The sequence below is a fragment of the Electrona antarctica genome, assembly GCF_951216825.1.
Source record: "Electrona antarctica genome assembly, chromosome: 21".
NCBI classification, from domain to species: Eukaryota; Metazoa; Chordata; class Actinopteri; order Myctophiformes; family Myctophidae; genus Electrona; species Electrona antarctica.
In genome coordinates, this window is record NC_136802.1 from 25,644,044 (window position 1) to 25,657,920 (window position 13,877).

General features: G+C 42.6%; 2 protein-coding genes across 3 annotated transcripts in view; both read left to right on the forward strand.

Moving 5' to 3' along the window:
- The first annotated feature begins 420 nt into the window (after positions 1–420).
- LOC306914149 (E3 ubiquitin-protein ligase TRIM35-like) lies at positions 421–2,894 on the forward strand. Its single transcript, XM_079491081.1, has 2 exons — positions 421–1,576; positions 1,824–2,894. The coding sequence occupies exons 1-2, from the start codon at positions 881–883 to the stop codon at positions 2,556–2,558; spliced, it is 1,431 nt and encodes a 476-aa protein (XP_079347207.1). The 5' UTR covers positions 421–880; the 3' UTR covers positions 2,559–2,894.
- Positions 2,895–7,264: 4,370 nt separating this feature from the next.
- LOC306913614 (uncharacterized protein) overlaps positions 7,265–13,877 on the forward strand; it is a 33,278-nt gene continuing 26,665 nt past the window's right edge. For both annotated transcript variants that reach the window (XM_079490397.1, XM_079490398.1), the window contains exons 1-2: positions 7,265–7,625; positions 9,874–10,002. In XM_079490397.1, coding sequence (XP_079346523.1) covers positions 9,912–10,002 — 91 coding nt within the window. In that variant the 5' untranslated portion in view covers positions 7,265–7,625; positions 9,874–9,911. The remainder of the gene's footprint in view (positions 7,626–9,873; positions 10,003–13,877) is intronic.

Here is a 13,877-nt window from a genome sequence, read left to right on the forward strand (position 1 = left end):
AAATTACAATACATTGCTGAATACACCTGCTGACCGGCTGTCATAATTGAGCGTGTTTTTTATGTGACCATACCATTAACAACCTATACAATTTTCAAAATGGCATTATGCTGTTAAGTAGCATAGCAACTTGCCCAAATGATGTGCTGAAATCTCATTTGTGATGACGGCTATATAGCCCAAGGATAGTCTAAGAAGGATGAGACGCGAAGACCGTACGGGCGACGCCATGTTGCTTTGGAAGGAAAGAAACATGCGCAGTTGAGACCAAGGAAGCTGAACGCGGAAGTGTTGGCTGCATATAGCCCATTGCGCATGTTTCTTTCCTTCCAAAGCAACATGGCGTCGCCCGTACGGTCTTCGCGTCTCATCCTTCTTAGACTATCCTTGATATAGCCCAGGAAGTGTTTTTTTGTGTGTGCAAAACTGCTCAGTGACAGTCATGCTAACAATATAGGCCTATCTGTCTTTTAGTGCTATACTGCTAACAATACTTCTACCATTATGCTAAACTTCACTTAAAGTGTTTTTACTGCTACTACTTAACATGAACACAAATGAATTACTATAGGCACATCAGTTGCTTGGAAAGCCTTTGATTTGGCTAACACGGCACGCTTTGCTTATGTGGAAAGCCTTTGAATTGTTTGTAACACAGGCTAATGCAGCATGCTTTGCTTATGCAGTGCACTCTGAACCCATGATGTCATCGATCACCGTTATGCTAACACAGCATCACTGCAACTCATAATGCTATCACTGTTTCCTCTTCTAGAATGTCTGTAGTGACATGGACCATCTTCCTGTCATCTGATCTGCTGCTTCCTTTAGAATATTGAAGTTTCTCCCAGTCTCTTTTGTCCAGGAAAGATGAGACAAGATGGCCTCTCTTTCGACTCAATGGGATCTCACCTGTCCTGTGTGCTATGACATCTTTAAGCATCCTCTTGTCTTGCCATGCAGCCACAGTGTCTGTGAAGGCTGTCTGCAGAAATGGTGGACAGCCAAGCCAACAAAGCGGTGTCCTGTTTGCCAAACTCTATGCTCACAGGATAAACCTCCTGTCAACTTGGCGTTGAAGAACATGTGCGAGACCTTCCAGCACAGAGCTCCTCTCTGCAAACCTCATGGTGAGCCACTCCGGCTCTTTTGTCTAAAGGACAAACAGTTGGCTTGCCTGGTGTGTCGGGATTCAGAAAAGCATGCTAGACACAAGTTCAAACCCATCAATGAAGCTGCACAGTGTCTCAGAGAAGAACTCCTGATGTTGGTAACGAACATAATGGAGGAGCTGGAGAACAGTGCTAAATGCAACCATGATCACGCAGCAAAGCACATCAAGGAGCAGGCCAAGCGCACAGAGATGGAGATAAAGAGAGAGTTCAAGAAGATTCGTCAGTTCTTGCATCAGGAAGAGGAGGACAGGATCTCTGCACTGAGGGAAGAAGAGAGGGAGAAGAGTCGAACAATGATGGAGAAGATTGAGTGGCTGAACATAGAGATGACAGCTCTTTCCAACACCATCAGAGATGTCGAGGCACTGTCGGACGACGTCTCATTCCTTCAGAACTACAAGGTAGGGCTTCAACTCTTGACTCCCTTTTTTTTTGGTATTAATCGAGAAGCACATTTAAATACATGTTTACACTTAATATATCAAATCAATTAACACAAGCGTTATTTTGTACTTTGTCGATCTATGATCTCACAATGCGTTGCATTACGATGCATTGGGAGCTCATAGATCAGGTACTTTCACAAAGTCTCTTTGAACTATTGATTATAATCAATTCGTTTGACTAACTGTTGCATTCCTATACAAGGCCACAGTGGAACGAGTCCAGCGCAGGCTGCCAGATCCACTTCCGCTCCCAGAAAATGCACTCATCGATGTGGCCAGACACCTGGGAAACTTGAGCTACAGCATCTGGGACAAGTTGAAGGACTCGGACATTGTCTCCTACACACCCGTAATCCTGAATCCCAACACTGCCCGCCAAGGTCTCTTTTTGTCTGACGACCTGACCAGTGTGTACTGCGATGACACGCAGCTCTGCAATGTCCCAGATGTCCCAGAGAGGTTTCACGAGTCTGTCCTAGGTTCTAAGGGATTTAGCTCGGGCTCTCACAGCTGGGATGTTGAGGTTGGAGACAATGTATACTGGGAACTGGGTGTGTTAGAAGAGGAAGAGCCAAAGGAGGCACATGGGGGACCCTGCTGCAGGAGTCTAGCGCTCATTAATGGTACATACCTAGCAGACTACTATAAATACTCGCCACTGTCATCAGGTGTGTCAGAGAATCCCACAGAGGTCTCCTCATCAGGGTCAGCGACGGAGCTCTCGGTGAATCAGAAACCCAGGAGGATCAGAGTCCATTTGGACTGGGAGAGAGGAGAGTTGTCCTTCTCTGATCCTGATTCTAACGCACACCTACACACCTTCACACACCCCTTCACTGCTGGGAGAGTCTTTCCATACATTCACTGTGATGATACAACACACCCTCTGAAGGTGTTAACTGGGAAGGTCTGTGTCTCTCTTGAAGACCACAGTTAGATGTAATGACAACACCGAACATCCAGTGTTCCAATGGATCCGATGACTCGTTACTATTTAGTCACAAGTTTTTATTAATAGTCGTCCCAATATCTCGGCGTAAGTATGATTGGGGTCTTAATAAGTACCAACCGGGCCAAAATTACACGACCTCTCTTCCAACTGTATTTTATGATGTATGTTGAATGTATGCTTTCGTTTGTGTGCGTTCGTTCATTGGATTGTTGCTACTGAGAAGATTGTATTGTGAAATATGTGGTTTGGATTGTTGCTACTGAGAAGATTGTATTGTGAAATATGTCAATGTCTTAAGTTCAATAAATGACTGAAAATCTACCAGGCTGTGTGTTTATGGTGGTGAATAAAACATTGTATTTTATTCTGATCCCATCTGAGAAGTCTCAGCATCTTGCTGTGGAATTGGCTATTTTTCAAATTCAATGATACAAATGCTTTAAGTGTACATGATTTGAACATGTCTGGTACAACATTATTGGACCAAAATTGACACTTCACCTTATTGATGTTCATAATGACTGGCTATTCTGATGAAGACTTCTATATTTTTGAGTGGTGCAACCACTCCAAGGAACAGCAATGTCCGTCCTAACCTATGACTATGTTTAGAGTACCAGTAGGGGCAAAAATGGTGCTGAGAGAGTGTTGCACTGTTGCCTGCTAATTACAGAGAGAGTGAGAGAGGCAGGGGGATAGGGGAGTTGCACCACTCGGTTCACACAGGTGTGATTTTCATAATGACATGGCTACCCACAGGTTTTGTGTTTTTAGCAAGCTGTTGCAATTGTTGCAATATTGGGCCTTAAATGTCAACTGTTCAGGCATCTTCAACTCCTGTATTGGAAAGCCTGGTGACTATAGCCTACCTTACTTGAGAACAGCATTAATTTATATTTTGGAAAGACTAGCCTTGAGGTGCCCAGACTTCTCAGGTGCCTATTTTTCCAGTTACCTTTATTTTATTCTGTATGATAGCTTAGTTTATTCTAACTTATCCCCAATGCGGAGGTTTGTGCGAACAGCCGAACGCATCAGCGGATGTGATCTCCCCCCATCGAAGCCCTGTACGATGATCGTTGTGTCAGCAAGGCTTGTGGAATTATGAAAGACCCAACCGCAGACTGTTTGAGATGCTGCCGCATGGAAAATGTTTTCGCAGTCTCAAAGCCACTGGAAACGGACTGCAAAAAAGCTTCTTCCCCCGAACAATCAGATCCATGAATGAACTCATAAGAACCAGAGCGAAACCGGGCAAAGGAAAACGCAACCCCCCCCCCACTATCAGGCTGTAATTGCACCTTTAAAACAAAAAATTCTGTATGGAACATAAACTACTGTGAAGATGTTCACATAAAGTTTACCTAACTTGCTGCTACTACAGGGAAAACATGCACATGTAAATATGTTACTATTTTATTTTTGAGTGGTGCAACCACTCCTATAAGGAGCTTTGTGTGTCTCTGGCTGTGTCCCTGTGTCCGAGCACGAAAATAGCGTTTGGTTGGTTTTCATCACCAAGCGTCACTGTTTTGCAGCCTAATACACACACACACACACACACACACACACACACACACATTTGGGGTGTTACAGGAGTACAGTACAGTACAGTACAGTACAGTACAGTACAGTACAGTACAGTACAGTACAGTACAGTACAGTACAGTACAGTGACCCCCTGGGGACCCCCACACGGTAACTCAGGTCATTTCGGGTCATTTCTCAACCGTTTTGGACGCGTGGCGGCTCGCCGACCCGGCCCTGCCCTCTGGGGGTCTGGATGTTCCGGGGACCCCCACTGTCATTTCGACCGTTTCGGACGCGGGGCGGCTCGCCGGAACAGGGCCGCCACCCTGGGCTCGTTGCTGTGGGTCTGGAAGTTCCGGGGACCCCCTGGGGACCCCCACACGGAGTTGCACCACTCTTTGGATGCTCTTTCTTGCACTCATTATTCTATCCCTTTGTTTGCTGTGCTTGTTGTGTTTTGTTGTTTGAATGTTATGCTATCTATATGCTGCTGCATTGTCTGTAAGGAAGCCAAACATTTTTTTTTTACTCTAATGTACCTGTACACAAGATGTAACAAAGTACAACCTTGAACCTTGAACCTTATCCACATCTGCAGGAGCTTCCAAGTTTACAGTGTGTCAGGTGGGACATCTGCTGGTTGTGAGGAGTACTGCAGTGCTGGCAGCTCATATGGGCTTTGTCCATTTTGGTCTCCCAGGAGAGGATACAAAGTTAAAACAAAGTTTATATGAAAATATACAAACATGTTCAAGCATGCTTTTACATTTTCATTTATGTTTCATCCCGCTTGGCACCCATGAAATTGATTGAAATTTGTATTCACAGTTTGTGGAATTGGTAGCCTACATTTCAAACAAAAGCAGCATTCGATATGTTTTTTACTTTTTCATCCTAGGAAGAAGAACACATTATCAAGAATGTCAGGCTTACAGTTATAACTAGCCTCGCAAACCGCAGGCGTTTTGTTTTCAAAGGAGAACTATAACACAATAAATGGTGTAATTATATTTGAATGGTATGGATTCACTCTCTGACCTATTAGCGGCCAGTGGTGGAAAGTAACTAAGTATATATACATATTTTTTAAATTTATAACAGTTTATATGATGTTTTTGCATAGTACTACTGTATATTTGTATGTCATTAAATGATTATGTTCAGATGAATTCAGTATGAAGGACCCCAATGGAAACAAGCATAGTGCTTTCGTGGGTTTAAATCCTCTTAGCAGACCTTGTATTGAACTGTACTTTCCTGTGCTTTTTTTCTGCAAACTGTTCAATCAATCAATCAATCAATCAATCAATCAATCAATCAATCAATCAATCTTTACTCAAGCTATATTCCTAGCTGAATACAATTATGAGGTAGGCCTATACTTTTTGAGTATTTACATATTTCAATACTAGTTTAGCCTATACGCCACTATACATTTACAATGTATAGTGTACATTTACAATGTATAGTGGGCAACTATTGTACTTTTTACATTTCGATTATTAATACAATAACTATACTTCGGCTATTCGAAAATAGCTGATCTACAAGCGATCTATACATGTATGCCACATTACAGCGTGTTGTTGTGAGCTTGTAGATCTGCTATGTTTGAAAAGGTTTGTACCTATTTGTAAGTTTGAGTAGGCCTACTTTAACTTTGGGTAGGCTTTATATTTTAATGCCAATGAATATCCTATTACATAATTTTACTCAGGTGAATTTTCAAATATAGCCCTATTACTTAACTTAACAGAGTATTTTGTATGGTGGGCCTTTGCTATTTTTTTATTAGACAAAAACTATCGCTATGTTTATAAATTGAATACATAGGACAACCACAATGGAAACAAGTCCCCTGGACGTTTTTGTGTTATCCTTTTAGCCCAAATGTCTGACTGTACGAACCTAGTGAAAATAGCAGCAGACCTATACAAGCTCACATAACGTCGCGCCATGTTGTGAGCTTAGATCAGCTATTTTCACTACTTCTTAAATATTTGATTTGTAATTCATGGAATTTCTTAAGATTTTAATTTGTTTTTAATTCATGAAATATTTGCCAATTCGGCTCATGACAAATCATGACAATAAACACAATGTTTTGGACCGATCAAATAATTAGTAAGAAGAAAAACAAAACAAAAAGTGTTGTACCCTGCCTTTTTTGAGTGTGCAACCACTCCCTTACGGAGCTATGTGTGTGGGTGGGTGGCTGGCTGGGTAGCTGGGTGGGTGGGTGCATAACTAGCATTAACTGTATATATGGTGATTTCGGGCGTGCCAGTACAGTACAGTGACAGTACAGTAAGGGGTACAGTAGAGGGACCCCCACACGGTAACTCTGTCATTTCTCAACCGCTTCGGACACGGGGCGGCTCGCCGGAATCAGGCCGGCACCCTGGGTGCGTTCCTGTGGGTCAGTACAGTGACAGTACAGTATAGTACAGTAGAGGGACCCCCACACGGTAACTGTCATTTCTCAACCGTTTCAGACACGGGGCGGCTCTCCGGAATCGGGCCAGCACTCTGGGTGCGTTCCTGTGGGTCTGGAACTTCCGCCGGAAACGGGCCGGCACCCTGGGTGCGTTCCTGTGGGTCTGGAACTTCCCGCCTCCCCCCCCCCCCCCCCTTCTTTCTAATTATTTGATTGATTGATTGATTGATTGAAGAATTTATTAACAGTTTGCAGAATTACAGTACATTTCAAGCACAAACTCAATACAAAGGCTGTTAACTGTGAGTGGACGACCCAATTAAGCATTACACTTGTTTCCAATAGGGTCCACCATGTTCAAATCATCAAAACATTTAAAGACGTACAAATAGACACTTCTATAGACAGAACAGGAATTCATCATAATGATCTGCCCAAAACATTGTGTCTATTGTCATGATTTGTCACAAGCTATATACAATTATTATTATTATTATGATTTATCATTTTGGACAAAATAGCAAATTTTACATTAAGGTGCTCAGCCCAGATATCCTTTTCATAGACTTGGTTGCTTGTTTCTCTCTCAAAAAAAAAAACTAACAAAAAAACAAAAACAAACAAACAAAAAACTGGAAACACCGGTTGTGGTCCCAGGTTATGATGATGAGCGTAAAAAAGGAGGAAAGAGGGAGGAGGGGGGGAAAAAGGGAAAAACGTTGCAACGCAACGGATTCGGAACGGATCCCTCTGCTCTGTCCGGCGGCACAGCGCCGTCTCTTATCACACAATATTACCCCTCCAAAAAAAAACCTCCTGTCTGGAATTAAACCCAAACCACACGACCGACGGATATATGAGATGATTATTAGTCAACTTTAATTAATCTGTAAACGTTATTATCGTACACCCTGAGACCGGAAGAGACCGGAAACTAGAGATAAAAGAGAGTGAGGTTACACCTGACTCTCCATTCAATGAGCGGTTAGCATTAGCACCGTTAGCATCCGAACAACAATAAACAACTAACCGCCTTTCTGCCTGGCCTCGTTGGACACTCATTCGTACAAAACTGCAGGTTAACGGTGAGTCCGGGGCGGTTTTGTTTTTGTTGTCCTGCGTTTTAGCTTGCGTTAGCTGTGTTTGTTAGCCCAGACCCCCCCCCCAGTCCGTATTAAAGCTAGTTAGCCTGAAAAACTAAGCTAACTAGGCTAGCACACAAGCTAGTAGCCACACAAGCAAGCACTGGCTGCTATCTATAATTTGTGGCGTGGACTTTTTTATTTTTTGTATCAATAAACGCGTTAATCTATGACTTATTGGCATTGTTTACGCGTAGATGAGGTCTTGATAACAGTAATTATGTGCACGCTGTTGAATTGGAGGGGTGCTTTTAGCTTTTAGCCTCTCGGCAAAGGAGGCACCACCATCTCTGTCTGCATGCACACATCATTCCTCTCATCATCTCCATCATGGATGGACTATTGGGTTGGGATGGTCAATGCGATCTGATCAATACATCGATCGGATCAATACATCGATCAGACATTAGTTAAGCAGAGCGCCATGCATTAATTGAGCTCAGTTTAGGTGTATTTGCTGCAGAATCATTCTAGTTTTTAGTTCCTGCTGGGATTCTCTGCAAGATGTAGACAGTCCCCTCCCAGTAAAATTCACCAAAACCATACCTAGCTAGCATGATGCTAAAGCAAAAAATAAATAACAAAGACAGTGCAGCAGCTTAAATTGAGTTCAGTTTAGGTATTAGTTTCTGTATTTGCTGCAGAATTATCCTGATCTTAGTTCCTGGGATTCTCTGCAAGATGATGTACTCTACTCTCCCCTCCCAGTAAATACACTAAACCTCCTATACCCACCTATAGCTAGCATGATGCCAAAGCAAAAATAATAAAATAAAAAATCAGAAAGGCAGTGTGGCTGCATTCATTGAGTTCAGTTTAGGTGCATTTGCTGCAGAATCACCCTAGTTGTAATTATCTGCAAGATACTCTCCCTCCCCAGTGGATACACCAAGCCTTGTTACCTAGCTAGCATGATGCTAAAGCAAAAAGAAATACCAGAAAAACAGTGCAGCTGCACATGGCAACAGGATGGAAGGTGGAAAATCTCTATATATATTTGGTTTTTAGAACCTTTCAGTGGTTCAGAACTTCTAATCCGTTCATCGGGCCCCTGTTGCTTTTCTCGTGCACTGCCTTTTAATGGCTATCGTGTGCTTTATAGTAATAATAATATAGTAATAACCACAGTTATTTTATTGTTGTAAAAATAGTTTGATATACGTGTTCTGTCTCTTGGTTATTTGACAATTTCACCCCTAGTTGATAGTGTCAAAGTCAGTTGATGATTTATTATTAAACTGGTATTTGGTGGTTATGACACTGGCTGTGCAGTGGCAGTGTCTACTGTCTAATGAGCCTGCATATGCCTCAGGTAAGTGTAGTTCTGGAGACGGTGTCTTTCACTGCTTTCCGTTTATTATATTAACAATGCTGATGTGGAAAGTCAAACCCTGACTGACTTCATGACCCAGGGCAGGGATCACTGTCTCCATTATGTAGATTCATGCAAAATGCTGCAGTTCATGCTATTTATTTGCTATAATAACCTCACAGTCTGGGCAGGAGAGTCTGCAAAATGACCAAGTTGCAATAGAGGTGCAACAGTCAAGTCAATTGAACTAATCGATTTAACAGGTTATTATAAAACAATATTTGGCAATTTTAATCAAATAAAATGTCCCCATTTTTGGGATGGCATGTCATTATACCGGCATGTGAAAAGCTTTGAAAAATGTCACAAATCTGTTGTCTTATCTAAAAAGCAGATCAAAATTGTAATGTAAATAATCGTAGTTACAACCCCGCTACTGTCAATGCTGAAGGATATCGCACAATTACATCATGAGTGTTTGTTTAACTCAGAATGAGTACAAATGGGGCCTCGTAGGCTTTCAGGACAGGTCCATTTGGTTGTATTTTTGTATACACTAGGTCCTGTCACAACCGTCTAAATGATCACAATTATTTGCGATATGTATTTTCAATTATTTTGTCATATCTGATAATAATCTTTGCTTCTGTGGGTCCCTGGAACAAAATAGGTCTGCGGCCAAATACATATCACCCTGGGGTCCTTGACATGAAAATTTGAGCACCACTGCTACAGAAACATGTTTTTCAGAAAAACAATAGTGTGGTATATCTGATATTTTTCAATAGCTAAAATTTAAAATAATGGTTAAAGTGGTTAAAAAAAGCTAAGTTGACCCAGGTGCATTTCAGGCCTTAATGGTTTTTTGTTGTTTGTCAGGCGACGAGCTGGCGCAGGTCGTGGGGTGCCCGTGGACCATGAGAGATGGCGGTGGCAGCCTGGCCCAGACCCGCTGGCAGGGCGACCTGGGCCTCACCGCAGTGGGCCAGGAGGACACCGGAGGAGGAGGTGGGATGTCCCATGAGCACACAATCCATCCAGTGGTTCTCAAACTGTTCAGGCTCAGACCCCCCTCCCCGCGTGTGCACGCACGCACGCACGCACGCACGCACGCACGCACGCACGCACGCACGCACGCACACACACACATGCAAGAACTTGGGCCCCATCCCTACTTCCTTCACAGATGCTACCGCTGATGCTAATGAAGGCTCTGTTCCATTCTGGTCAAACAGAGTCAGAGTGCTGCTATTGTGCAAGTTGGCTCACTGGAAATACTCTGCTACACTAGTGGGTCTCAAAGTGTCCTTGAGTAGCTGTGTACGGGTGTGTAACTATGATTGGAACCATTCTTGCTTGATCCATTTACAAGGGTCCATTTGGTTCCATTTGTACACTTTCAGAGTTATGTGGATCCTTGAAATTAAAATGTTTGAAAACCACTGTACACTTAGTATCATCGGTAACACTCGTGAAGGATGTAGGGAAGCGGCCCGGAAGTAGGAAGAGTTTTTATGTGTCCATAGAGCCTGGCATTACATGTAGTTTGACTCGATTCCACAATGTAGATCAGCTATTTTCACAATGTTTTGCCTTGTATAGAGGGTATGCACATGCATAAAGTGTGTGGCAAACCACTTCCCGCATAACTTACGGGTATGATGATTATGTCACACGCATACCCTCTATTTGACAATTTGGACATTGTTTGACCATTTTATTACAATTTACAATTTACAATTTAGGCATTTAGCAGACGCTCTTAATCCAGAGCGACTTACATTAAGCAATTATTATAGTATAGTTTGTTGATTACTTTTGACGCAGTAATGGACTTTCCTTTTCACTGTGTTTAAAAGTCATACAATTCCTTACAATTGGCACTTTAGAAATGTGAGAATGCCCTGTATACTGGTAAATACCTTTTACTGTTGAGTGAGAAAACAATGTTACACATTAATTAAGAAAATCATCTGGGGACCCTCCTGAAAACATTTGGTGGTCCCACTGGGGGTCCTGACCGTCACCCACAGTTTGAGAACCACTGCACTAATCCATGACACAATACAATTCCGACTGTTCATTTAACTCTTGAACGTGTAAAAGCTTGATTTTTCTTTGTAGACATTACCTGGGTAAAATCTTTACCCACCAGGTATTTATGACATAAATGAGGTTTCCTTCCACCCGACAGATGATATCATTGATATGTAGACTGGAGATTGTACCACACCGTCTCCATTACTTCCATGAAGAAAGGCTTGATGCAATCAAATTGTAGAGAGTTTCGGTCAAATGTTGTCATTGCTTGCCTTGTCTGATACAATGTTGTGTTTTTTGGCTGATTGCATGTTCTGCTATGCAGCTGTTAACATTCTGACCTGGTAGAAGGAGCCAACAGTTTACAGTATAGGGAGCTTCAAAGGTCTGACACACTTGAGTGAAACTCTTTGTGACAGACAGGTGCGTTGGCGGAGTAGACGCACATAATTTAATCACTTAAACCCTATATTTAAACAGGGGTTGACACTAAGGTTTTAGAGGCACTTGCCCGTCAGGCAAGTACAGGTTACTTGCCCACAGGCCATGCCCGCTTGCACAAAAAGAAAACCGTCCATTACAAAATGATAGGTCGAATTTGAATTAACGTTCATTTTAACACTTAGATGCATGCTTAGAACGTTTCCTTACTCGGCCTGTTCCAGTTGAAAACATATTAAGGTTTTAGTTAAGGTCACAGGGATAAACAATCGAGTCGTGACACACAGATGTGAATACTAGTATAGTATTTTATTTTAACCTCTCCCAATAAGTAGCTCGTGGATACAGTGCCTCATTGATGGCATTATGTATGCTGAATACTAAGGTGTTCAGAGTCTTCAGACATACAACACATCACATTATTAAGCGTTTTTGTTATTTTTTTAAATATTTTTGTGGGCCTTTATTTAATAGTTTATAGTAAGTTGAAATGGAGGGGGGGAGATAGGGAGTGACACGCAGCAAAGGTCGTCGGGATCTGGAGTCGAACCCACGACACACCGTCAGGCTGGATTAGCAGCATAGGTGCCTGGACCGCTAGGCCGACCCGGGCCAGTATTAAGCATTATTTATACTTCATCATACAACGGTCGACGTCAGTGTTACAGATCTACAAGCTCGCAATGCACTGCTGATTGACACGTGAGGTTGAGAGCTTGTAGATCGGCCAAATTAGTTTTTGGCAACCCGAAGGCAAACTCAACCTGCTTGAAAGTTGTATGTAGTTGCCACGGTCAGTCGGGCAACCATTGGTGTGTTATTTAGTTGACCAGAATCCCACAGGGGCCTATCCTAGGCCCCCTCCTTTTTCTCTTTCTTCTACTTCTCAATAAGGAAGGACGCTAGGGTTCATGGTTAATCCAGGACAACCCCCCCCCCCCCCCCTCCCTGCACACTGTCTGATGCACTGGCTCGATATAAAGAGAACATTTCATTTATAAGCAATGTTTCAGTCAAGGACTTTCTTCTCTTCAGGCTCTGTAGTAGAGGACTTAAAATCATGCCAAGAAGAGAATAGCTGCCTGTACGTGACTGTATTCTTTAGAAATGTATTGGAAGTCTGGTCCTGGCTTGCAAAAAGTGAAAATTGTACATAATTCAATTTATTTTGGTACAAAAGACTACTTATTGTAACATGCAGGTATAATATGTATGTAGTGAAGTTCCTCAGGCAACATATTTCTTTGCAACAGAAATGATGTACTGATTTTGTTTACTGCCAAATCTTTCGTCTGTCTAAGATCTACAACTCAAGCTCAAAACGCGCCGATTCACAACGCGTTTCGAGCTTGTAGATTTGCTGCTTTTGTGTGACGCTTTAGTGTGATCCAGCACTGCGTTAATTTATGAAAAAAAAGGATATGGAGATGGTGTAGAGGTGGTTTTGCCCGACAGCAACAATATGCAAGACAGATGCAGACAGATCTCGTTTTAGCTAATCTCAGCAGACCGTAACATTTCTCACATAAAAAAAAGTATTATCCTTTATAATTGTATAAATGGAAGTCAAAGGGACTGATCAGGCTGAAACCTTTCCCAGATATTTGAAGTCAATGACTACAAATCTATTAATTCAATCTAAAATCATGCAATAATATCCATGGATATTGGACAACTGACATCATAGAGCACTGATGGAACAGGCTGGTCACCTGAACCTGTCTGAGATCCACATATTGGAGCCACGCTGTTCCAAGGTGTGGATCCTGAGATCCACATGATTCAATTATTTGGGGGGGCATTTTTTGCTTTTTCATACATTAAAGTGCTCGTGTCGGATTTGAACCAGGGTTAGCTGAGGCAAATGCTGTAGCCTAATTGATGTGCTATGTGCTACTCTGTGATCCCCCGGGGCGTCAGTGGCTCAGGGCTAGAGTGGCCAGTAGAACGTCAGGATGGGAAAACCGTGAGGTTCCCGGTTCGATCCCAGGCTCCCCAGAGTTTGTGTTGAAGTGTCCTTGAGAAAGACTCATGGTTTCCTCTGTGCATTTCACCCATTCATACACTGATGGCAATCTATGAAACGTGCTTTGGATAAAATGGCTATATAAATGCACCATTTACCACCGGGGAACCCCAGGCCAGTGGACAGATCGCCCCCCCCCTGGCGTGTGACAATGTCCTCTCCTCGATGTCCTGTGAGATAAACTCACTGTCATGTTGTTCTGGTCTGAAGGGCTGAGTGTAAGTACTGCAGTACACAGAGTAGACTGACTCCAGTCATAATTGTGAGTTCAGCCAGGACAAGACAAGGGACATATTATCCCACTTATCCAAACGAAACTCGACTCTGCTTATGAGATGACACTTTAATTAATTTAAACTCGGATCAACATGGGGTG